General features: G+C 36.7%; 1 protein-coding gene and 1 long non-coding RNA gene across 3 annotated transcripts in view; one reads left to right on the top strand and one right to left on the bottom strand.

The window, feature by feature from the left end:
* Nucleotides 1-27165, bottom strand: part of LOC308190358 — a 620619-nt gene that overhangs the window by 181346 nt on the left and 412108 nt on the right. The gene's annotated exons all lie outside the window — the stretch shown is intronic.
* HNF4G (hepatocyte nuclear factor 4 gamma) overlaps nucleotides 1-27165 on the top strand; it is a 68670-nt gene that overhangs the window by 36502 nt on the left and 5003 nt on the right. Inside the window, exons 1-8 of one of the 2 annotated variants that reach the window (XM_080581639.1) lie at nucleotides 6677-6864; nucleotides 9881-10049; nucleotides 12052-12146; nucleotides 15821-15927; nucleotides 19417-19572; nucleotides 21841-21928; nucleotides 24055-24207; nucleotides 24332-24568. In XM_080581639.1, coding sequence (XP_080437765.1) covers nucleotides 6747-6864; nucleotides 9881-10049; nucleotides 12052-12146; nucleotides 15821-15927; nucleotides 19417-19572; nucleotides 21841-21928; nucleotides 24055-24207; nucleotides 24332-24568 — 1123 coding nt within the window. In that variant the 5' untranslated portion in view covers nucleotides 6677-6746. Of the gene's footprint in view, nucleotides 1-6676; nucleotides 6865-9880; nucleotides 10050-12051; nucleotides 12147-15820; nucleotides 15928-19416; nucleotides 19573-21840; nucleotides 21929-24054; nucleotides 24208-24331; nucleotides 24569-27165 lie in introns of those variants that run through there. The other variant, XM_080581640.1, reaches the window with a different exon arrangement.

Consider the following 27165-nt stretch of genomic DNA (forward strand, 5'->3'; position numbering starts at 1 on the left):
TGTAACTACTTTGTGTCCTCGGTCTTCACTTCCTAACCCCTAATCTCCTAACCTGGAACACTATGTCATGACTGTCATCAGGCTTCCACTTCACCATTAGCTGTCCCTCTAAATCTTCCCTTAGAAGGGTGCTTCTTCAAGAGGCACTATCAGGACCTCAGATTCTCCTTCACACAGACACACTGCTCTCCACCAGTGGTTGCACAGCAGCTAGCTGACATTTTGTGGTGGCTTATATTCAGTGGTCCGTATGTGACTTCTAGGCTATGAGATGACTTTTCCTGGGCAATTTTAGCTCTTCAACAGTGTTATTATTTGGTGGAAGGCCGTCCAAAACTATGCTAAAATGGAAGCCGAGTAATCTCAGAAGAAAGTTTGTAAGTTTTAGTTGCTGACATTCAATTATTTTAGGTTCAATCCAGCTCTTGTTGCTTGAAGAAATTCATTGCAACATGAGGATAATGAAGAAGTGAAATAATAATAGCAAAAATCCTCCTGAATCTGGTATTCGTTCAAGGGCTGGCAGGTGCAGCTGCATGACCACCAGGCACAGGAACACCACTCTTCTTGCTAGATTGTTGACAAAAAATAGCAGAGCACATTGGGAAAACCCATAAGATATTATCTCAGTAATTTTGGTCCGTGCAGAAAGCAGGTACTTCCAACATGAGAATCATCCTCAGAACATGCCTTTCTCTTAAAGAGAGCTACTAAGTGTTTCTGATCTGAAATGTTTTCTACCTTGAGAGATTCTATTCTAGACACTCCAGTATTCTGCAGACTGATGTATGTGAGCATGTGTATGTGATAAATAAAATCAGATAAACCAAATACTTTTGTTTACCTTGACCTTACACAGTGGGTATAATGTCTTTGCTTTGCATATGGCTGCATTATATTAGTGTTGCTATGCTAGTAGCATATCTCCTCAATGACAATGTGGAATATAAGAGGAATAGAATCCCTGAATGGTTTGGGTTGGAAGTGACCTTAAAGATCATCTAATTCCAACCTCCCTGCCATGGGCAGGGACACCTTCCACTAGACCAGGTTGCTCAAAGCCCCATCCAACTTGGCCTTGAACACTTCCAGGGATGGGAGAACCACAGCTTCTCTGGGCAACCTATTCCAGTGCCTCACCACCTTCGGAGTAAGGAATTTCTTCCTAACCTCTCATCTAAATCTCCCCTCTTTTAGTTTAAAGCCATTACTCCTTGTCCTATCACAACACTCCCTGACAAAGAGTCCCTCCCCAGATTTTCTGTAGACCCCCTATAGGTACTGAAAGATTGTTGTAAGGTCTCCCTAGAGCCTTCTCCTCTCCAGGCTGAACAACCCTAACTCTCTCAGCCTCCCTTCATAGGAGAGGTGCTCCAGCCCCTTGATCATCTCTGTGGCCCTCCGCTGGACTCATTCTAATACTTCCATGTCCTTCTTGTGCTGCAGGGCCCAGAATGAATAAATAATTTATCTTTTAGAATAAGCTGCAGAGGACGATATTTGGAATATGGTGAGAGGATCTGAAAGTGGACTATATCCTCACCTAGTGTAAATTATCTTCAAATGCTTCAGTACCAATTTATCAGGCTTAAAATATTTTACAGCTTTCATATTCCTTTGATATCCCCCCTTAAGTGCAGACAAGCCCCTAGTGGATGCAAGATTAAAATTGTAAATTGCACTTCATAGAATTTGGAATATTAAATCAGCAACTGACCTTAGAAACTCTGATGTAGACTAGTGACTGACATTCTCATAACTGTTTGGGCAATATTTCCAGCTTGCAAAACATACTAAATAGTGTGGGTCCATAGTATTTGACAAGTCAGAAGCCAGGCATATTCTTTATTTTCTCTGTGTATTCATATTCATGGCTGTTGAAGTAGGTGATTGTTGCATTAGATGGATACTTTATGAAGCTAAAAACATAAAGACAGTTCACACCTCACAGTAATTGTCTCTTTCCTGTTACTCCAGAATGAAAACAAACAAAACAAACAAAAAAACACACAAACAAAACAAAACCCCACAACCCTCATTGTAACTTATTAAAGAAGGCTGTGTATTTTAGCTGTATGATGGAGCTCAATGTAATGAATAACCAATTCAAGTGAAAAAAGAGGCAGATTCAGTACGTGTAAGTATCTCATTTTTATAGAATGCCTGGGCTGGTCTAAGTGTCTAAAAATGTGTGTAATAGAAACAGGCTTAGCCTAGATTTCCCAGAAAGATTTGTACTGATGGTTCACCTGGCATGATTTGTTGCAGCTAATCTTACTACCTTGCTTAATACGTGTGTCATGAAAACCTGCTATTCAGTTCTGGTTCTCATTTCACTTTTCTAGTATTTTATTTAGCAACTGTTCTTTCAGGACACAGTGAAAATGGAGATGCAAAATGAAAAAGACACAGAAGCCTCTAAGTGCTAGAAATTTGCTTGGTAAAGCAGGTAGTTGGTGCGGTGTTTCAGAAGTGCGATGGTGCCTTTGATCAGCTTACTGGAAGCAGTTGTGCTGTGCATTTACTCTCATGATTCACAAATTGTTCTGAAAATTCCATTAACCTTAACTATCTCTTTGAGATAACAATGTTGTTCTTTTTGTGGTTTGGAACTATGTTGTTGTTTATTTGGGGGGGGGGGGGGGGGTAAGACACCACTATGTTAGAGACTTGTACTGTTTTAGAACTGTAGAGGACTGTAGCCATGTTTCCATCATGATATTTAGGTTTTAAGCACAAGAGATAATTTATGTTCCAAGAAGTCCAAGAAACTGGGTAATAACACATTTAGATTTATCAGTCTTTTTTGGATGTGATTCACCTTTGACATTTTTGTTTTCATAAAATAAAAACAACATCATCTGTATCACACATAGTGATACTGCAGCATTACAGATATTTTCATATCAAACACTCTAATCATTTTATGTGTAATAGAATACAAGCAAACATTTCCCAGCCATTGCTCATGGATCATTTATGAAATACTTTGGGGTGGGTGGCGGCAGAGCTGATGCAGCCTCCTTGTGAAGATACCTGGTGTTGAGGGTGCGTTACAGGAGAGGGACACTCAGTCTCTGCTAGGATATGGAGGTATATGTTTATGAACCAAAGGTGAAATTCTCCGCTGGTGTGAGGAAATTTGTGATCAGCTTCCCGCATATCAAGCTTTTAGCAAATAAACTCTCTGACTTGGAGATCTTTGGCTAAGTTGACTGTTGCAAGGTGATATTATGGCATAAGTTCATACGATTTCATTAGGCTTTGTTACACAGGCTCCCTGCGTACCAGCAAATGGGAGAAAAGACATTTCAAAACGTGTTATTAACATACAGAATAAGCATGCCAACTTATTGACATAAGTAGGATGTCTACTAGAACTCACTGTACTTGCAAAACAAAGAGGTACTGTGAAGATGTGTTCCTTTTTCAGAACACATGGGAAATAGAAAAACATACATTTAAATAAAGACCTTATTATAGTCACCCACATTTCTTACTAAGCTAGAATAATAAAAGGATGTATTGCTACTTATAAAAAAAATAATTCAATTATAATGACCTGAGATTTGTTTTTATTTTCATGAAGACTTTTATGGAAATAACCTTGATTTTATTAGCTTGTGTTCTATTTTATACCACAATCAGAAAGAATGATTACATTTAATATGGAGAGCTGAACAATTAACAGGGTTAATAGTCCTAAAGATAAGATAGGAATGCTTTCTGTATGTGACTGTGAGGTCAGATGTAAAGAAAAAAAAAACTAACAAAACCATACGAAGAAAATATTATGCAGCTTTCTACTTCTTTAGAATTACTGCAAAATTAATTTTGAAATATAATTTCTTACTCAAGTTTGCAGTATCACTTATCTGAAAGGACTGTTTTGCAGTCTATACAATTTTAAAATATCTGCTTATCTAAGGCTAATATTTCTTGGCTGTCAGCAGTAGATGACTTAGAATTTGAAAGAACATATACTACAAGCTGCAAGGTCACAAAGAGTTTGAAAAACAATGGAAGTGTCTAATATGAAAAGAATACTGCTGTATGTGGATTTGAATGCTAATGAACTTTATAAAGTCTGGACTGACAGGACCAAAAGCTGTTCATTGACTTCCCTCCTCAACTGCTCTAGTTCTGGGACAGCATTGTGATCTACTTAAGACAGAAAGAAAACGTTAATATTTTAGACTAGTCATTTAGTATACATTAATTGTTCATGATGCCAAAAATCCCCATGAATGCGGATTTTTTATGAATTTAAGATTTGACTGTAAGTAATTTCCTTAGCAAAACATGAAGTATAAAGAACATGAAAATGGTATAAAGAACAGCTTTCCTATCATGTACATTTTTCCATATCAAAAAAATCAGTTGAAATTAGTTTTTATATTACAGAAGCACTAAGGGTCAATTAATTCCCTCTCTTTAGTAGTCACTGAGGGGCCTGTTTTGGCAGCATTGAAGAAGTTCTATTAACAGTGGAGGGAATAGCAGGAATTGATCATGTCATTTGTGATATCTTCCATTTTACATTCATTTTCTTATTTTAAAGTTATTTGTATGCCAAACTGCTTTTGGATTTGGAGTTTTGAAATAAAACACAGCTCGTTTATGTTATATTAAGGTATATAAAATTGTATAAAAAGATATTTTATATAAAATGATATAAAAATATTTGTGTTTGAGCAACATACAGTCTTGGTATGAAAAAGCCAGAGATAATTAATTGAAAATTTTATCAAGGAATTAAGGAAAATCTAAGGAACAAAAGATAATTCTGGTTAACATGAAAAACTAGTATATTATTTTAGATAGCATATTTAATGCAATGAATCAGCCATATAACTAGTAAATAGTTTTGTAGCAAATAGTGCATTGCAACAAATTCTGCTATTGAAGAAACTTCAAGCTGAACCATTGGAGTGTAATAGGAGTCTATCTCATGATGAAACTACTGTGACTTCCTAAACAAATAAGGGAGTTCAATAAAAAAAATTGCTTTTCATCGATTCAAATTTGCAAAGATACTTAATATGCTTTAAAAATAGGGAAAAAATAGTAGTTAGAATCAAAGATAGTGAAACTGTACACTAGAAGTTCTGTGAAATGGCACTTTCTGAATAGAATTTCATGTTTGTAGACATGAAATTGTTTAACATAATGCTGAATATCTTATAGATTTGCCAACTATTATTTATTTTCTGCAGTGTATAGGAAGTACAGCAGTAGGTTGAAAAGGATAGCCCCCACGATCACCCTCCAAAATTTGCAGAGAATTTGTGCAATCAGGAACGTGATCACAAATGCTCTTCAATTTGGGGATGACTTTGGGATAGCCACTTCTTTAAGAATCTTGTTGTCATAATTATGCCAGTGGTGTCTGTTGGGATCCACTGGGTGTCCACAAGGAAACAGGACGATTTGTGCCTCATGTAATAATGAGGACTGGGAATTTAGAAGGATGAATTTTGAAACTCTTTTTTTTTTTTTTAGGTTGTCTTCTGAGAATGTCCATTTTTCATTGATAGTTTGCCTGTTGTTGATTGCTGTCTTTTTTGTTTTGTTTTGTTTTTTTGTCAAGGAATTATTTTATGATGCCATTTTGTAGCTACTTACAGTGCACAACAACTGCAGGCACTCTTTCCATTCAAATAAGCGCTTCAGTGCTGTATGTATAGTTATTTGCCCTTGTTAGTTAAGCAACCTGGAAGTTTTCCTATATACATAATCTTTAATGTAACTGTTCTGCAGTGTAAAGGGTAGTTCTCTGTATGGAATTACTTGGGAAGCAAAACATTTGACATTTTGCTATCCAGAATTTAATTAGTACCTAATTAGCAAGTGAAATTTAGCTTTCCAACAGATACTCAAGTAACTTTTTTTGGGGGGGGGGTGGGGGTGGGGAGGAAGGTTAACTGGATTTGTACATGCCATGTGCACCAGCTGATGAGCAGTGGACCTACCTAAAATCTCTGCCTTCTTTTTAGAGAAGGTGAATTATACTTTTTCTTGTGTCTCTGAATGTTACTTGAAAACAACATGCTGTCATTATATCTTGAGATTGTGCAAGATCCACTGCTGCCATTACAACAACACAGGATGTTATGGAGGGAATCTCTAAGGTTTCCTTTCTTGCTGTAGCATTTGTGTTGCTTGAGGTCTTGGTTAAGTGTACCTACACAGCTGCTTGTTGTCACTGTTAATAATAAATAAATATTGTTGATATATAAAAAATAAATAACAAGTGTAGAAATAGGTATCTGTCTTTTAAATAATGATAAATATATGGGGCTTGAGGATAGTCCATAATCGTATCACACTTCTTTACTGTTGAGAAGAGAGAGAGCAAAATGGCATATAATCCTATGGTCTCTTTACACAGAGCAAGAGTGGTTTGTTTAGGACCTTTTACACTACAAATCAACAACAAAATGTGTAGAAGGTCATAGGAGATAGGAAGCTTCCTGGATGTACTTGGGTTCATGGAAGAACTGGAGTTAGTGCAACTCCTGATAAGGTTATTCCGTAAAGCATTCCAAGATTATCAGAAGGGTTGCACTGTATCATAAAAGAAAAAAAAAATGCAGACAGAATATAGCATGCAGAAGCAGTTTTCCAGCTCCTCCCATTGCAGCACGCAAGAGACACGGTTATAGTTAACTTTGGATTATCAATCACTGTGAAACAGAATGGAAAGGTTGTACATTTGAGCAGCTTTTTCACTGTTTTTGCACTCAATGATGAGGCTCTCGGAACCAATATTAGACATGGAAATGGCAAACTACAGTGAAGTTTTAGATCCAACATATACTGCGCTGGAGTTCGAAACTATGCAGATTCTGTATAATGGCAATGGTGAGTTCTGTTCCATGATGCAAAATCAAGCCAGTTAGCAGAAAAAGTGAAGTTTAGTAATGTTATAGGGTGTTAGCTAAAAGTTTTAATAATGGAGCTTTTGGGAGTTGTTTTCAAACTACAGATCTGCTGTTTTACACTTCATCGCTAACTCTAAGTTAATAATGTTATAATTCTTTAACATTAAGGAAAATAAAAGGGAGGTTATATGTAATAAACTAACTGAACTGTACTGTCATCAGTCAGTTAATCAAAGGAAGAAAATGGTGTATTCAGCAGTTGTTTTATTTACTGTAGGACAAATGAATAACTAGTATTGACGATTTGGACATGAAAGTATATTTTGTATATAACATTCATAAGGACAGGACAAAATTATCCAGAGGCTTGTGAAAAACAAACAAACAAACAAACAAAAAAAAACACCCTACTACTTCTTGATGCCTAATTTCTAATTATTGGACTAATATTTTACTTATTTAAATGTTAATCTAGGTATGTGTATATGCGAATGATAGTGATTATTTTAAATCATGTTGGCTTTCTAGAGGGTACAGTTTAGCTGAGAAAACCTATTGGCATTTGGCTAATGTAGCATTTTACTTCAGGTGGAATTTTTTAATGCAATATTTTTTTTAGAAATCGAACCAGTCAGTTATGCTTGAAATAGGAAGCACACCATTTAATTCTGCCATCTTTTAGCACTGACCAGAAAAATAGGAAATTTCAGACTATTAAAGTGAAGAAAAGTGTCAGGTGAATTAAACTAAACTAAACTAAAATGACTTTCCAAATCTTCTAATGTATTTCAAAATTTGTTTTAGCTGTATAATAAAACATAATTCATAGATATAGTATATATATTATAGTGTATATAATATACATGAAATATAATATGTATTAAAAGGCAGAACAAATATTTAGTGATTTACAGGAAATATTCAGCACCTGCATTTCCTACATATATAAATTCCTGCCATAGAGAGCCCAAGTTAGTTTTTGTTGTTGAGCTTGAAGTTTTATTTGAATTTCTGGTATTACTTTACAGCCAGCTTAGTAAACAGAAAAGTAGATTTGGTTATTGATTTAGGAAGAAAAACAGAGCTTCACTGCCAAAATGATTTTGAAGCTATCAACAATGATTATGTAACTTTTAGATGATTTATCTGATTTTTCTTTCAATATGGGTGATTTCATTGGTCATTTGTGTTTTGCTGAATTGCACCCTTCAGATCTGTTAATGTTACATAGAATGGGAAAGCAGATTAGGGAGATTAGGGTTATGCTGTATTGCATTATGTGTTGGTGATACAGTTAGTTAAATTATTCACTGTAAATGATTAGTTTGACAGTTATTAGTTATTAAATGTAGTCCTTTTCTGTTTAGCATTTGCTTTGAACTTAGCTTATGTGCTTTATGATAGAATTTATCAAAAAGATTGACTTCAAGCTACTGTGCTAGTCTGGAACAGAATGTCTCTTCTGAACTTTCATATGTGTATTTTTGAAATTTAATTAATTAGAACTGTTCAGAGAAAGTTAACTGTCCACATTCAGATAGATTATGCAGTTCTATTGAAATCAGAGAACTTTACAAAATCAGGTCAATTTCACAGATATTTTGTTTCAGAATAATAAGAAGGAAAACAAGTATCTACGTATCTCTCTTTATATATATGTGTATTTGTCTATATGTGTATATATATGCACATATACATGCACACACAAAGAGATACAACTTATATTGCTTTGAAATATTTAAAGTTAAATATTGTATTTTTATTCTGTATAAACATATACATATATGTACTACATATACTATATATATATTATAATTCGCAAAAAAAGCTTTTATATTTCTTCAGCTAAATTATTCTGTAAACCATTTTAAAAATAATTTTCCAGTCATAACAAACCCAATTTTAAAATAAGTTCTTCACATAACTGAATTATTTACTTTTTTATTTTTTTTATGAGCATTTTATAATCTGATTCTTATCAACCATATATCTGTAAAGCAGGAAAAGTTGGTGCTGCTTCTCTCTTTGTGTAAAGAATTCTATTTAAATTTTAAGATCCTTGGGACACAAGCAAAATTATATGTTTGCAGAATACATTTCAGATGGATCCACTATGACATGACTAATGATATTTATCAATATCAATAGTTTTACTTTTCAACCTGTCCATTCTTCATGATCTGATGTACTTGAGTTTTTAATGCAGGCTTGAATATCTAAGTATTGTGAAACTCTTTCCTCTCTGACTGAATAACTACAAATGTTAAAGACATACTGCAAACAGTTTTCCTTTCATAAGACCAGAAACATACTCAGAAAACATGTCTGTTAAACCTTGTGACTCAAAAGAGAATAAATATGACTATTCTGATTTAAGGTAAATTTCTTCATTATTGTTTACCACATTCAGTGACTAAATGTTAATCATATGTAGATAATCTCTCATGCAACTATGAAGTCTACACAAGTCTTCCTTTGGGTAATTTGTTCAAGGAAGTAAAACCAAGTCATCTTAGCATGCATTTTATCATTTATTATGCAAAAACTTTTTTTTTTTTAAATGTCATTTATGCAATTGTTTCTTTATATTATAGGAGCTGGCAATAACTTGTGACTATGAGAAGTGGTATATGATATCTTCGCCAGCTAAGTAGGCAACGCTGATCAATGTCAAAGTTACTCATCATGTTAGTTAGAATATATATGTAATTATACATACAAAGTTACGCTTCAATTGTTAACCCCTTTCAATTGGATAGAGTTTGGAATAAAATTATTTCTGTTGTGAGCTTCATAAATTCTGCTAACCTGACTCTATCAATTTGGAAGTGTTCATCAGAATGACAACCAGATACATATACTGTGGTAAATAAATAGTAAGTGTCAATTAAAAGAGAAAAGACCCGAAAATCCCTCAATTTAGGTATAAATTGGTCATGGGGTCGTTGTTGAAAGTCTTGTCCATAACTACATATGCTGTTCTTGCCTTTCCTCAGATAGTTCAGGTGAAGCTCTCACCATGAATACTGTTGACAGTGGAGTTAGCAGTCTCTGTGCAATATGTGGAGACCGAGCAACCGGAAAACATTATGGTGCTTCCAGTTGTGATGGATGCAAGGGATTCTTCAGACGAAGTATACGGAAAAATCATGTTTATACATGCAGGTATTTAAAAAGTTCCTCTAGATGCATCAAATTAATGAATGTACCAAAAATTACTTCAGACTTTTTCAGAATTTTTTGAACTATTTAGAAGTATTTCAGCTTTATCTGAAGGAATTCTAAACATTTTAATGGAGTGTGTAAGTGATGATATGTTCTCAAAATCTGGAAGAAAAAAAAAAACTTCCACTCAAGACTACTGAATTGGACTATCTATACATGGCTTCTCTGAGGTGAAATTTCTGTAACACCATACATGCTTGTAAAAACAACATGTTAAATGAATGTTTAATTTCTCATAAGGGAGTCAGATTCATTGATATATGTATATATTATTATTTTTTTACCTGTAGGACTTGTAAACTAAATGATAAAAAGAATGGTTACTAGGAATTTAATGACCGTCAAGGTAGCACTTTTTGAAAGTCCTACCTTAATTATCAAAGCCAGGCAGATTTTTCTGATATTAGCTTTTTTTTTTTTTTTTTTTGCTATGAATTATATTCTTGTCTCTACTAGAAAAAAAATGTCACTGTATTACTAAAGAGCTGTCTTACTTTTATATGGTTATAAAAAGCATCACAGAATCATAGAATGGTTAAGGTTGCAAGGTTGACCTCTGGATGACCTCTGGAGGTCATCTGGTCCAACCCCCCAGGGACACGTAGAGCAGGTTGACCAGAACCATGTCCAGAAAGGGATCTCCTGAAAATAAAGAAAAAATAAAAATAAAAATTATTTTATTGTCTTTTCACTAGCAATGTGGAAAGTGTGATTCTTAACTGTTTTTTAATTTTTCCTTTTAAAATTGTTCCTTATGAAGGCAGTTTCTGAATAGAAAGTCTAAGATTTATGAGTCTTCTGAAGACAGTTCAAGCACATCTACACATCTTTCCACTTTGGTGACACACCGCTTCTTTTAGTGACCATTCCCCTCTCTACTCCCCTCCCCCCTGTCAGTATGAATCGCAGTCTCCTAATTTTTGGATGCTTAGCTGCCCAAATTGTCATATTGCAGGTATGTGAACCATATTTGAGGAATTGCTCTGTGCATGCACAAGTCTGTAATATGCCAGTTTTAAGTCATGCACAGAATATGTGGAGTCCTCTGTGAGTTTAGACAGATCAGTAAAAGAAAACTTATTTACGGCCTCGTTGCTGGAAATGTTTGCTCCACTCTTCCTTGAACACTGAGCATTCTTATAAGGAAGTAGCTGCCTTATAGGTAGATCACGCTGATATGTCATAGACATGCTTCCAAAGTGGTGTGACAAGAGCTGATATAACTGACTCCAAGTAGAGCTCTGGAAAACATATATATATATTTATCTAACACATGCACAGCAAAAAGGCAAAAACAAATGGAGAGGAGGGGATGCCTCATATCCATTCTCTGTAAGTACATCTATCTGTAATGGTGAATGAGAAAGCTAGGTAAGCTTTCTTGTAGCGTCATGCTCTGCGTTTCCTCATGTCTTTATTTTATTGTCGTATTCAATTTCTTTTCCTCACTCTTCCTGTTTAAGTTGTCATCTGTAATGACACAGCAAGTACCTTGTTCATTGGTATCTCCTGGAAAAGTAAACTTTGCCAGCCAAAGGTACTGGTTTTGCAGGTATGGGCTCCTCCATGCTTTTAACAGTTGACATTTTCATCCATTGTCCCATCTTTTTCCTATTAGTAGGTTTTCTATTCTCCCCCCCCCCCCCCCCCCCCCATAGGCAGTTGCTGGCATATTTTACATGTAAACTGAGGTGTAATTGATGCACATAACTCCAAATGTTTTTACACTTGTCCATTCCAATACACACTTTATACCCACACACACATGCGTACAAAATAAGGAGGTATGAAATGCCTCTCAAGACTGGCTAATGGGAAAAAATATATATAGAAAAGTGGTTATAGACATTATTCTGTCAGGACAGATTATTTAGTTTTCATAATCAAGGTGGTGCTTTGTTAATGCTTTGTATATTTACCCTTTTTTTTTTGTCTCTGATAGATTCAATCGACAATGCGTTGTTGACAAGGACAAAAGGAATCAATGCAGATACTGTCGTTTAAAAAAGTGTTTTCGAGCAGGAATGAAAAAAGAAGGTAACATTTAATATAATTTATTATTTGATATACCAAGAGAAATAATCTGAATGTGTTTTAAAATTTAATCAAAATTAAAAAAAAAACCACAGCAGAATAATTCAATAGAAAAGTCTGCTCTAGTGCCTGAATGATGGAGAATTGCTTTTATACTGAGGTGACATATGCATCATCTAATTTTCAGGTGGGTAAGAAGTTTTAACACTTTGGGCATTAGAAAACATCAGAGGTTTAAAGTGAATCTGAAACTGTTTAATCCATGAATCTTGGCACCAAAATTTATTAATTTCTAAGCATTGAGATATATGCCTGGAAAAGTTCAAAGCATGAGATTTTAGTTCAAATTTTTATTTTTTTACCAAATTTGAATAATAAAATCCGTATCTAGGATTTCTACCTTACTGAAGTTACAGTGCCAATTTACTTGTTTTTCCCTTAATTTTAGATGTTTGAAACATTCAAATGAGAGGAAGTTTTGTTAGGTTGGGAGAAAAAGTACTGATAAGATTAATAGCAGTAACTGTCAGTGGAGTGTCCATAATCAGAAAGACTTCTAACCTCACTGGGGTTCTCATTTGTGTCTATAGGAAGATTGTTATTTAGGCATCTCCATGGCAGAAGAAACATGGGTATCCCAGTGAACTTCTTGTGGAAGTGGAAGGATTTGATCACTACAAAGCAATAGCAAGAGAAAGGCAGTAAGAATATCAGAGAATTCTTGTACCAGGTTGTTGGGCCTGTTGCTTCACTGCCAGTTATAATGTAGAGGCAAAAAGCATCCTAATCTGGTTCAAATAAGCAGTTAAAATGGTTCTTCCATCACAAAATTTATGTTTGCTGTGATACTCTTTGCAACCTGTTTTATTTGTAACATGGTATGTCTACCTGAAGGCCAGTCTGCAATGTGAGCACATGGCTCTCTTGTACTGTAAGTAGTCTATATTAGCTTTAGTCTAGACATAGCTTTCCTAATATGAGGGAATTATTTTCTTTATTATTATTATATATATATATATTTTGTGTGTGTATTTCTACCATAGTATTTCTTTGCTAGTGATCAAGTTGTGGCATGAGATAAAAAGCATTTTTTCCTTGCAACTGCATGGGAGTATTCTAAATAGAGTAGCGCTGAGAATGTATGAAATGGGTTTGCTAATTTCTGTGGAGCATGGTTTAATCTTCTGAAATTTTAATTAATAAAATCAGTAACATGTTGGGTATATATTATCAATCTAAAAAAAAGAAAATGGGAGACTTTCAAGTCCATAGCAGCTGTAAAACTTCTGCAAAAAGCAGAACTTTACAGACATTCAAAAACTGGAATTAAAGAACAGTTTACCTCAGAAGGGACATCTCTAAGTCCAGGCCCCCATTTAAAGCAGGGCTAACTTCTAGATTGCATCAGGTTACTAAGGTCCCTGTCTGGCCAGGTTTAGACAGTCCCTGGTAGTGGAGATTTCTCAGGCTCTCTCAGCAACTTCTCCCAGTGCTTGACCACCCACATTATGAAGATTTTCTTCCTAATATCTAACTGGAATGTATTATATTGCAATTAGTGTAGTGCCCATCACCTCTTGTCTTTTCACTGTGCATCTGAGAAGAATCTCTCTACAGAAATTAGACCCCCACCTCCACCTCCACCTCCACCTCGGTCCTCTGCTATATAAACAAAGACACCTCTTCCTGCTTCACCTTGGATGGCCTGTGGGTTACATCACCATAGCCCTCCACTGTGCACCTCCCAGTTTTCCAATGTCTCCCATATACTGGTGAGCCCAGTGCATGGTTTGCGGATGCCACCACAAGGCATGCTGCTGACTTATGTTTATGAACTAAAAAGCTATATCCTATTCAAAACTTTTAATCTCATTTACACTGTTCTGCCTCCTCTGATCCCACTACCTATAGAACTTTAATTTTTCCTTGTGTCCAAGCCACGTTTATTCACGGCTTCCCGGTACTAAAGTAATTGAAAAGACTAAACTGTAAATTTCACTACTCATATTCTGTTTTAGACCTCTGTACGCCTTCAGGTTAAATCTTATATTGTAACTGTAATATAGTTTATATGATGTATTCTCAGCTTGTTTTCAGCAAATCTCTCTTTCAGTGTGAAAGTGAAAAAGGGCTTCAGCGGGTAGAGGCTATACAAGCCCTCTTTGAGCAAATATTCCCACTTATGCAGATGGAGTCTGAACAAAGGTTTTAGGAAGACAGACAATCCAGTCTGTCAGAAATTATACATACACAAGAGCAAATAGAATCATTTGCCTATGATTGTCAAAGTGCTCTGCTAGTGACTTTCACTAGTGATTGTCAGAATAACGTACTATTTTTCTAATACCAATCATTGCTGATTGCTGACCTTATTTTAACTATGTAGCACTTAAGCTGCTGAGATCCAAAGTGAATGTTTATTCTCCATTCTTGTAAAAAATGTTATTTTTGTTTGTTTGTTTCACGTCTGCACAAACATTTAGCACTTTGTGTTTATCACTGCGCAACATTTCTTATTGTGACCTTAATAAAAGGCCCATCATTGAATGTCCTTGGCAAAAAGTTACTACACCTCAGGAATAAACTGTGTGCATTGTTCAGATAAACCCTGAAAACTATGCAGTGTATGGAATTTTTATTTATTTATTTTCTTTTTTATTGAAGCCTTTGGTACTACTCCTAAATTCTGTAATGCAGATTGTTTCCCACAAAACAGCAAACATATCTTTGGAAATAAAGCTACTGCTCTTAAAAGATGATGAGATCCCTTGTGCAATGAAAAGATTCTGTTCAATGAAAAGATGTGTTCAGCATAATTCTTTTTTTTGTTGTTTTTCTTCTTTTTTTTTTTTTTTCCTTCTTGGCCTAATCTTGGACATGGTCTGGGTTTTAGAAAAATCTGATTGATAGTTTTATTTTCTCTTCTTCCTTGAATTCAAAAGTAAGCCTTATTGCTTCATGAGCCTTCCATGTACTAATTAAGGATTTCTTATCCAAAGTCCTTTTAACTGGCTTTTTTAGGACCCCATGAGACAAAACTTACTTTCCTGGAACTTTTTTCTTGCTTTTTTAATATATTGTATATATATTTGTACTTAGTTAATGCTCTGTAGACTGGCTAGGAATTCATTTGCACTGAGGAACATGAGATTTAGGCCCTCAAATTACATTACTAGAGGATTTAGTTAGCTATTCATTCTGTTTCAGGGTTTTTCACAGAAAACCAAGAGTAGGGCTTTCAGACTTCCTCTCACTCAGAGATTTTGTCAGTGGTGGTGCCTCTTGACCTATTCAGCAGTCCAGAGATGTCAATTTCTACCATTGTCATAAAGCCTCATTTACTGAAGTGGGTAAAATAACAAAATGACAGAATATGTTCAAGTTCAAAGGAAGAAACATATATATATATATTTAACTTTAATAATGACAGTCACAAAAATGCTAATAATTCAGTGTCTCGATGCAATTAGTTATATTTAGTTTTACAGGCAAACATCATTATATGGGTAAGGACCATGAACAGGTATTGTCATCTTTCCTCACTACACAGAACTAAAAGCAGAAAGTATTTTTTGATGTCATATCTTTTGATTCTTATGCTTATCTAGTAAACCTCTGAAATGATATTGTGTGGTAATGTCTACAAGTTAATAAATGAGACAATTATTTTCTTCCAGCTGTACAAAATGAACGGGACAGAATAAGTACAAGAAGAAACAATTTCGATGGCTGCAACATTCCATCTATTAGCACGCTGTCACAAGCTGAGACACTCTCCCGTCAGGTATTGAGATCTACCATAAAATTATTTCCTGACTTTAAGAACATTTATGCAATAGTTAAATGCTTTCAGTTTCTCATTGTGTTAAATGAAGATTATTTTTTCTCCTATTTGCAAAATGCACCCAGCTTCAACTTCCCAATGAAAGAATCAGCAATAGAATACCTTCTTAAAGCAAAGTCAATAAAAAAATTCTACTTTGTCCAGGACAATATGTCCTAGGCGCCTTTCTTAATAAAGCTTTATGGTTCTTACTGCTTTTAAATCAATTTCTGTCTCAGGCAGCTTGTGGCATCTATCTATCCTTGAGACTGGCTTTCTCATGAAACATTAGGGAAAATTTGTCCAAAGCCATTACATTTCAAAGGGGTGTGGACACTCATTTCCTTAGGTTCTTTTGAAAATCCCATTTTTAATATCCTTAAACATTATAAATACGGCAAACAGAAGTGTTCCAACTGTAGTCTATTCACATCTCGCTTTTAAATTTTCTTTGTCTCATCTGAACTTAATTTTCTTTTTTTTTTTTTTTCTCATGTTCAATCAATTACTGACTGGAACAGTCTCCAGTCCTTTTCTGCAACTCAGATAAATCATGGTCATTGATTCTGCATTCTTGCACCTCTTACTAACTTAGAATTTAACTGCCACCTTTATGATTTCATGCTGAATGATTTATACATCCCCAAATGTTTTGTAATCTCATCCTTTATCAGCATCTCTCTTAGGGTGAAACTGTCTGTAAAGAATTGATGCAGGAATTACTGGGTGATAGGCTTTGGCACATATTGCATGTCTTGGCAGACTAGATGAACGTAATGTACCTTCCTACCTTTCATACTATACAGTATGAAAAATATACCTATTTTTACCTCCTTAGTAATTCTTTGAACTTGCTTATTGTGCTTTGTGTGTGTGTTACTCCCTTAATCATTTCCAACAGACACCTGCAGTTCAGCAATAAGAGCTGTCTTAAACAGAATCATGTCCTCAGTCTTTTCTGCCACAAACTTCTTTTCAGCTGTTAGATTCTTGTCCTAAAACATCACCTTGTGCATACATGTGAATGTATTATACTTATTTGGTATGTTGTAGTAGAAGAGAATTTCTCCCAATAAGCCAAGCACATATGAAGATATATATGAAAGTCATCTCAAAGACCAAGAGGTGACATTAACATGACGGAAAAGTGAAATCCTTCAAGTCCTTTTTTTTTTTTTTTTCTTTTTTTTTTTCTTTTTTCTCCTCAATCAAATGGGTCTGTAAGATGAGTTCAGTCCTGAGAAGAGACTTGGAAATGGTGGTAGTGTCACAAATAATTGGCTAAGTCCTTCAACTTTGAAAATGAGGAAGAAGATAGCATTCTTCCATTTTTTAATTTTCATATTAAAATGGAGAAAATAAATTGCCTTGTCCCCTAATATCCCTCATGAGGGCAAATTGTCCAAGTAAAATTTTTTTCTCACAGGGACAGGAGAAGCTTTCTGGATCATGTAATTGCGAAAGGGACATGGTAGATTCTCATATCAGTAAAGATATGAGTCACTGATGCTTCTCAGGATGATAGGGATATAGTGTTATATTGTCATGTTCATCAAGTTGATGACTCCCATGTTGAACCCCAGAAATGAAGGGCAGGTCAAAGCAATGAAGAAATAGAAAAAGGAAAGTTCACAGCTTCATGTCCTTGTAAAGAAATGCAAACCTAGGAGTTCATTATGAATCCCCAACAGAAGTTCATGAAGTAATTTCAGCACACGGCCCATATTTTTTCCTAGAAGGTATAATTTATAAAGTTGCATCACTTTGATTAAAAGATATTAAAGGATGGAGATGTATCAGGTTCATGGGTCAATAAGTCTAATGATTTAAACTGCCTGTTCTTTTCCCTCTTTGGTGGTCCTTCCCATCAACTGGTTGGTGGATAGTAATATGTCTTTTTCTTGTAGATCAGAGAGTATCCTGCTATCAAAACTTTTTTTTCTGTGTAGGTATTTTTGAATCATGATCAAGACTCCTCTTACTTTTCTGGAAAAAAAAAATGAAATATGTTGAATTTCTTTGTTCTCTTACTGTACTGTGGGTTTTCTAGATTGAATGACACTGGTAGTTCTTACCTGAATGATATTCAGTGTTTTCAACTTTGTTTTTGTAGAACAGATGCCAGAAATGGACTCATGATTACAGCAGGGATTTCACAAATGGTCTGCCTACAAAGAGACAATGTCTCTAATGTTTTTCCTACGTGATAGCCTTTGAATTATGTCTGAGGATTTTTTCACCTGCCTGGCTGCTGTATTCCCCTGAGAAGTAATGTTCAGATGGTTAACTGCCGTTACTGTCTAAGCTGTTTCCAAGGTTTTAGGCTACTGAATTATGTAGGAAGTGCTGGGCTTTAGTTCAGAAGTGCAACTCCCTTTGACCACCCAAGTAAAATGGGATTTTACCATGGATCCCAATGGGGGATTTAACATGGATCTGCAAATGAGAGGAATATGGTAGGAGTCAACCTAAATAGCATCCAGCATCCTGAAATTTGTAACTATATAAAAAATCAAACAATCTTTTCTTATCTTGGGACTGGGGTGGGGGCAGCAGCTATAACCAAATCACCGGATTTCCTGAGGATGCTTTCTGAAGTAAAATGGAAGGTGAAACTCAGATTCATAGGTCTCATACAGTATTCCCTTCCCCTCCCCTCCCCTCCCCTCCCCTCCCCTCCCCTCCCCTCCCCTCCCCTCCCCTCCCCTCCCCTCCTCTCCTCTCCTCTCCTCTCCTCTCCTCTCCCCTCCCCTCCCCTCCCCTCCCCTCCCCTCCCCTCCCCTCCCCTCCCCTCCCCTCCCCTCCCCTCCCCTCCCCTCCCCTCCCCTCCCCTCCCCTCCCCTCCCCTCCCCTCCCCTCCCCTCCCCTCCCCTCCCCTCCCCTCCCCTCCCCTCCCCTCCCCTCCCCTCCCCTCCCCTCCCCTCCCCTCCCCTCCCCTCCCCTCCCCTCCCCTCCCCTCCTCTCCTCTCCTCTCCTCTCCTCTCCTCTCCTCTCCTCTCATCTCTCTTTTTCTTTGCCCTTAATGTTATTGCCTCTATGAGCTCTTTCATTTTTCTAAAATGAGGTAAATGATAACCATTTTAGAGGAAAAAAAGAAGCAACAACAACAAAACAAAACAAAGCAACAACAACAAAAAAAAGCAAAACAAAACTCTCCCATCTATAGACAAAGAAAAGAAAGCTTTAGTATCTTTAAAAATGATGCTTTGGAATAAGACGATATTGTATCATGATATGAATAGTGTAATTTTAAATATACTTTAATATACACTGCTAATAATGAGAAAAATTATAATTCATTGTTGGCAGTTATTGGTCTACATAGTCAAGGAATGTCTCAAGAGTATGTGATAACTGCTGTCATTTTTTTTTAAATATGCTGTTAACCTGTCATATAAATGCAATTATATGAAATTCAACATTATTATTTTTTTCTTTCAATATGTCCAGATCTCAATCTCCAGTCCTGGTGCAAGCACTGACATAAATGCTAAGAAAATTGCTGGTATTAGTGATGTCTGTGAATCTATGAAGCAACAACTTTTGGTCTTGGTGGAATGGGCTAAATATATTCCAGGCTTCTGTGAGCTACCATTGGATGACCAGGTACAAGAGGAGACCAAAGAGAGAACTTTAATTACTGTTGTGTCATTTCTGTGATATTTAAATTTTATGAGTAAACAGTCATTTTTTTTTTTCTGATCAAATAGAGTTGGGTATTAGATCCACCTTCCCCCCCCCCTTTTTATTTTTTAAGTTTTATAACATTACCATCACAAAAATAGAGGAAATTTATATGACTTCAGCCTTTTAAAGGAAGGAATCAAGTCTTCAGCAAACCAATACGTCCTTCAGTATTTTGTGCTTTCTGCATTGTTTTGCAAGGAGATACCAAGCTGAATGTAAAAATGAAAAAAAAAAATAATCTTGTAAAAAAAGAACTTTTTTTTCTGATCTTGCAAAGTGTTTATTTTGTGTCCATCTTTCATTATAATATGGTTTAAGACATCCTGCTATTTAATATGAAGCAGGTTTTCCTTACAAAAAAAAAGTCATGAGAATCTTGAGTAATTGCCAAACACGTATTGATGTCATTCTATAGCAAGTAATCTTTCGTATGATATAATGGACTCAAATTATATTGTATATAACAAGAGTGTGGGGAAAAAGTCATTAAACCTTGACGGGTTCTTCAGGGTTTTTATGTGACAGAGGTCTGACCTATCATCACATCTGTAATACACCTAATGTTTAGTGGTTTTCAGAGTTAACCATGCTGGCACACTTAGAACAAGTGTCTTCATGTTGCAGTAGGCAGTCCTGTCACTGGCCACCTGGGCAGAAGGTTAATTCATGGCTCAGGATCTCCTGATTCCAGTCCACTGACATTTAATTCAGCTTGGAAATGCCTCTGGGAAGTGGCATTGAGAAGGTCTTCTTTTTGCCTCTTCAGTCTTTCAGTTTTTAATAAAGTCCCGTGAAGAGGGTCAGATCATCCTTGGATTTGAAACTCAAACTGAGCTCATTTGCTGGTATTCTCAGGTATATGGAGTTGTTTCAGGCGACAGAAGATTCCCTCCAAAGTAGGATCTTGATGCTTTAGTAAACACACATAATATGTGTGCACATACTCAAAGTACTGAAATAAGTTAAAAATCTGTTCATGTAAAAGAGGGAGAAAAATAATGTTAGATCTTTAAATACAATGGTTCCATAAGGGCAACAAAAGCAAGCAATAAATATTGCTGCTTTTAACTTGTTTAGATGGCATGAAAGAGTATGGCATGAAAGGATCAGGCATCATTAAAAAGTTACTGGCTTTCTTAAAAAGAAAAAAATATATTGCTTGGAAAGATAAGAGATAACTTAAGGCTGAAAACACCCTTGCACTACTCAAAGAGTACGTCTGGGAAATATTCCTGAACTTTAAGTATGTTAGAAAAACAATGACAAAGGTATTGGAAGTTAAAACGAATGCCACATTTTCATTTGTGATAACCTCTTTCTATCAGGCATTGTGCATTTATTTATCAAGTAAACCATCTAGTTTGGGACAAATGATTCCTGATCTTGAAGTCAAACCATGGAGCATGTCAATGTGGATAAGTTAACTCTACTGAGAATCTGACGAGTCTTAACACATTAAGTATTCCTAAGTGCTGTGTTCCTTTACGTCACCCATAAAGTATTAACTTGGGTTCATAAGAAAAGAATTGCTTGCAAAGACAGAAATTCTGTGAGGAAATGGAGGTCAGTGCTTCAAGCAGACATTAAAAAGGAGAGTAAATAGGTGACAAAGAGTAAACTAATGATCACATTTCGAACTGCCTTCCTGGTATGAATCAGGTTTCTTTGTTGTTGACTGTAGCAGATATTTTAGCATATCTGGCTGTGTTGGGGAAAAAAGCTCTTTTAAGTACAACATAAATTTTTGGTTCAATGTGACAAAAATGAAAGAGCAATACTGCAGACTTTATCACCATAGTTCATTCCAACCCACTGGAGTCTTTAGTACCAACTTACAATTCCAGAGCAAAATTTGATAATGAAAAAAACACTCAGAAATAAATGCATGTACAGTATTTATTGAGAAGTATTCTCCAGAGCTGTAAGTTTAAAATCTAGACCAACCGTTAGAAGTGACAAAGTATAACAATTTAATTATAGTGCGTTATTAATTCAGTGCTACAAAATGGAAGGTTTTTTCATTTAGTTTACATTGTACCTTGGAATCTTAACAGTACCTATAGCTGAATGTACCTGTGGTAATATGCATCCTCATTTCTTTTCCCCTGTTTACAAGTTTTGCTTTATTTTCTAATGAATCTGCTGTGTTTTTCTTTTTTCTTTCCTTTTTTTTTTTTTTTTTTTAAGGTTGCCCTGTTAAGAGCACATGCTGGGGAACACCTGTTGCTTGGAGCAGCAAAACGGTCTATGGGGTATAAGGACATTTTACTTTTAGGTAAATATTGATTTTATTTCAATTAATAATGATGATGTTATAGTACACTAGCAACCATGTAATCACACGAGTGGGACAACTGTTCTGGCACAATTAAAGCTATACATTCTGTGAATGCTAAACAGCTATTAAAGACATAATGTCACATGCCCTGTTTCAGCAAAAGCAGGACATTTTTTGTGTGAATTAACATGGATAAAAATCAGATATGAGAAACAATTCAGAGAGTTCCTAGCAAATAGTTTCCTTATATTAGCAATCTTCCTGGCATCTTTGTTCCATTAAAAATAAGCAAAACAAACAAACAAAACAAAACAACACAACAACAAAAACACACAAGAAACCATTTAAGAGAGGAGTCTCTTAAAGAGAGGAGTCATTTCAGTCTTCATGAAAACTGTTTATCTGGTACTTCCCCGAGAGCTCTTTAGACAGAGATCTTACAGGCTAGAAAAGTGAATGGCCTGTTCCCTGCAACTATCTTTCGCAAGAGGTCTTTCACTGCTGCCTTGACGGTCATCACATTTTCATCATGTAAAGAGCAATCCTTTTGTCCCCTGTCATGTGAGAGACAGGTACATCCATGGCATGCTGAGGAGTGTCGCATGTGTAACAAATCATGAGACAAACTTATTGTTGGTCACTGTAAATGACACCTTTTCTGAGTTATATAAAGAGACCATGGCTAAAGGGACATTGTCACATGGTGGAAGCATGTCTTCCATTCATTCACACAACAGAGAAGCACAGTCATATGATGAGATGTGTGCCTGTGTGCATAATGACCTGGATTATGACATGTTAGCATTGTCTGACACAGTACTCTGCCAGTCTCAAGTGCACCCTGCCAAAATGGTCTCACTGAATACGTGCAGTGCTTTGGCTGTTTTGTGAGAAAGTGTGTAAGTCTTATTGGAATGTTGATGTGTGTCAAGACTATGAAGAATAAGGACTTATCAGTGTTGTGGTACAAGAAAGTTTTCTGCTACTTGCTCTCTTTGGGACTGCCTTTTCATAGCTCTAAATCAGCTTGAATTGACTGCCTTTTCATAGCTCTAAATCAGCTTGAATTTACTTTCACACATACCATAACATTAAAGCAACAGAAAGATATTAGTGGAGATTGCTCTGGAGATATTACTGGCACCAGCGCACCAGCGATATTTTCAAATTAGAAACTATACAAATGACTTCCTTGATGTAGCTTCTTTCTCTAGCTGCAGTTTTACTGACAAAATTAATGAAATAAAAATGAGATATTTACAGTTTTATTAGGATTAGTAAGTAATAAGGACAAATAATGAGAAAATAAGCAGAAAATTATAGTCAGCATCACCAGAATCAGCATATATACAAAAATAAGAAACAATTTGAGGCTCTAAGGCTTATTTCCGATGCCTAGAAGTAGATGCCTGTATAGTTTATGAGTCATTTTGGCATGGATCTCTTGTGATATAATCATCAGCTTTTCTTTCAAAAACTGCTTTGTGGCTTCTGGAAATTCTATGGTTTTCCCACTGTTCTCATTACTTATGTTAGATGATTTCTGTACAGAAGTTGAAAGAAGATACCAAAATGGTCACTTACCCAATATCAAAATTTAAAATGATAAGAGCAGAGAAAATTGGTTCTTTACTGAAAATTTTCTGATGCTTCTACATTTTATTAGGAATAACAGGAGAACCTGTTGGATAAAGAAGCATTTCTGGTGCCTTCTCTGAAAGAAGTTTTCTTTGTCCATGGACAAATCCTGATCATTCAGCTTGGGATATGTTATTGTAATGGAGGAGGAAGAATTTTTAGATTGATTTACATTATATTTATCTTTTGTATAAAGGCCTACTTCCTCCATGTTCATGCATTCAAATTTCCACCTTAGTCCTGTAGACTAAACCGTAACTACACATGTTGGCATATTCATCCACACAGTTTATTTACTAGGTGAGAGCTGTAATTTAACAGTTTTGTATGATATAATGGATAGCTATTGAATAAAAAACAAACAAAAAAACAAAAAACAATTTGATTAAGCAAAATGAAGTATACTTTTGAAAAATGTTCTTCATTTATTATGTTACATCTAAATCTTTGTATCAGTCAACATGTTGGTATTCTTTCTCTCCAAGGTAACAATTACATAATCCATCGCAACAGTACAGAAGTAGAGATCAGTCGAGTGGCAAATCGGATTCTAGATGAACTAGTTCGACCCTTCCAGGAAATTCAAATAGATGACAATGAGTATGCTTGCTTGAAAGCAATTGTGTTTTTTGACCCAGGTACATATTTGAAAATATTTCAGAATTATTGCCAATTATTGATTTTGTTCAGATTATATTGAAACCAATCTCTGTTCATGTAGCAAGTGCTCATGTTTTGTTTTGTTTTGTTTTGTTTTTTCAGATGCAAAGGGCTTGAGTAATCCAGTAAAGATTAAGAACATGCGGTTCCAAGTCCAAATAAGTTTAGAGGATTATATCAATGACCGTCAATATGACTCCCGAGGAAGATTTGGAGAACTTCTGCTTCTACTGCCTACACTCCAGAGCATCACTTGGCAAATGATTGAGCAAATACAGTTGGTTAAACTGTTTGGAATGGTTAAAATTGACAGTTTGCTTCAGGAAATGTTACTGGGAGGTAAGATAACAACCTCTCAAATTTACCATGTTTTATTCTGTTGAATGTAGCATACAGGGATGTTGAGGGAATCATGATGTAAGCAAGCACTGTGACTACTGCCACAATGACTGAGCTTTGGGTCATATAATTGTTGGCTAAAGACGGCCGCTCATGTTGTTCCCTCAGTCCTACAACCTGATTTTACTGTGTTTTTCTCAGTCATTGCTGGATATCTAAACATAGAATTCACAGAATCACAGAATCACAGAATATTTGAGGTTGGAAGGGACTTCTGGAGATCATCTAGTCCAACATCCCAGTCTCAAGCAGGGTGCCCTAGAGCACGTTACACAGAATCATGTCCAGGAGGGTTTTGAATATCTCCTGAAAAGGTATCACCCATCCCCCTCAACCTCTCTGGGCAACCTGTTCCAGTGCTCACTCATCCTCACCGTGAAGACATTTTTCCTCATATTCAGATGGAACGTCCTGTGATTCAGTTTGTGCCCGTTGCTTCTCATTCTATCATTGGGCACCACCAAAAAGAGACTGGCCCCATCATCTTGACACCCTCTTTTAAAATATTTATGTAGATTGATAAAATCCCCTCTCCGCCTTCTATTCTCCAAGCTAAATAGGCCCAGCTTCCTCAGCCTTTCCTCATAAGAACGATGCTCCAGTCCCCTAATCATATCTGTAGCTCTCTGCTGGACTCTCTCCAGGAGCTCCATAACCCTCTTGTATTGGGGAGCTCAGAACTGGATACAGTACTCCAGATGTGGCTTCACCAGGGCTGAGTAGAATGAAAAGGTTACCTCCCTCAACCTGCTGGCAACTCTTCCTAATGCACCCCAGGATACCATTGGACTTCTCGTCCAAAAGAGCACACTGCTGGCTCATGGTTAGCTTGTCTGCCAGGACTCCTGGGCTCTTCTCTGCAGAGCTGCTTTCCAGCAGATCAGACCCCAGCTTGTACTGGTGTCTGGAGTTGTCCTTCCCCAGCTGCCAGACTTTACACTTTCCCTTGCTGAACTTCATGAGGTTCTTGTCAGTCCACCTCTCCAGTGTGTCCAGGTCTCTCTGAATGGCAGCACAGCCCTCTGGTGAGTCAGCCACTCCTCCCAGTTTTGTATCACCAGCAAACATGCTGAGGATGCGCTCACTCTATCCATTCATCCACATCATTGATAAATAAGTTGAACAAGAGTGGACCCAGTACTGACTCCTGTGAGACACCATTAGCTACAGGTCTCCAACTAGACTCAGCGCCACTGATCACAACCCTCTGAGCTCTGCCATCCATCCATGTTCTCAGTCCTTCTGTCTCCTCATGTGTCCCATGTTTCCTGAGCTTGCCTATGAGGATGTTGTGGGAGATAGTACCAAAAGCCTTGCTGAAGTCAAGGTAGACAACATCCACTGCTCTCACCTCATCTACCCAACTAGTCATTCTGTCATAGAAGTCTATCAGGTAAGTTATGCATGATTTCCCCTTGGTGAATCCATGCTGACTACTCCTGATCACCTTCTTTTCCTCCACATACTTAGAGATGACATCCAGGATGAACTGTTCCATCACCTTTCCAGGGATGGAGCTGAGGCTGACTGGCCTGTAGTTTTGTGGGTCCTCCTTCTTGCCCTTTTTGAAGACCGGGGTGACGTGGGCTTTCTTTCAGTCCTCAAGCACCTCCCCTGTTCTCCGTGACTTTTCAAAGATGATGGAGAGTGGCTTAGCAATAACATCCACCAGCTCCCTCAGCACTTGTGGATGCATCCCAACTGGGCCCATGGATTTGTGGGTATAAGGTTAGTTTAAATGATCTTTAACCTGATCCTCTTCAACCAATGGAAAGTCATTCTTTCTCTAGATTTTTTCTTTGTCTCCAGGGCCTGGGATTCCTGAGGGCTGGCCTTAGCAGTAAAGTCTGAAGCAAAGAAAGCATTCAGTAATTCTTCCTTCTCTGTATCCTTTGTCACAAGGACACCCACCCCATTCATCAGCAGACCCACATTTTCCCTAGTCTTCCTCTCTGATGTATTTGAAGCCCTTCATGTTGTCCTTGACATCCCTTGCCAGATTTAATTCCACATGAATCCTAGCCTTCCTTGTTGCATCCCTGCATATTCTGACAACGTTCCGGTATTTCTCCCATGTGGCTTATTGCTTTTTCCACATTCCATGTACTTCCTTCTTCTGTTTGAGTTCTTCCAGGGGCTCCTTGCTTATCCATGCAGGTCTCCTACTCCCTTTGTTTGACTTCTTACTTATAGAGATGCACCAATCTTAAGGCTGGAGGAAGTGATGCTTGAATAAAAAACATCTCTCTTGGACACCCACCTCCCCACCCCCGCCCCTTCATTTCTGGGGCCCTAATCCATGGGATTCCACCAAGTAGGCCCCTGAAGAGGCCGAAGTTTCCTTTTCCTTTTCTGAAGTCCAGCGTTGAAATCCTACTTAATTCCCTGCTTCCTCCATGCAGGATCCTGAACTCGACCATCTCATGGTCACTGCAGCCAAGTCTGCTGCCAACTTTTACTTCTCCAACCAGTCCTTTGTTTGTTAGTACAAGGTCCAGCAGCACACTTCTCCTCGCTGTCTCATCTACCCTCCAATT

This window comes from Anser brachyrhynchus, assembly GCF_964034855.1.
Source record: "Anser brachyrhynchus genome assembly, chromosome: 2".
NCBI classification, from domain to species: Eukaryota; Metazoa; Chordata; class Aves; order Anseriformes; family Anatidae; genus Anser; species Anser brachyrhynchus.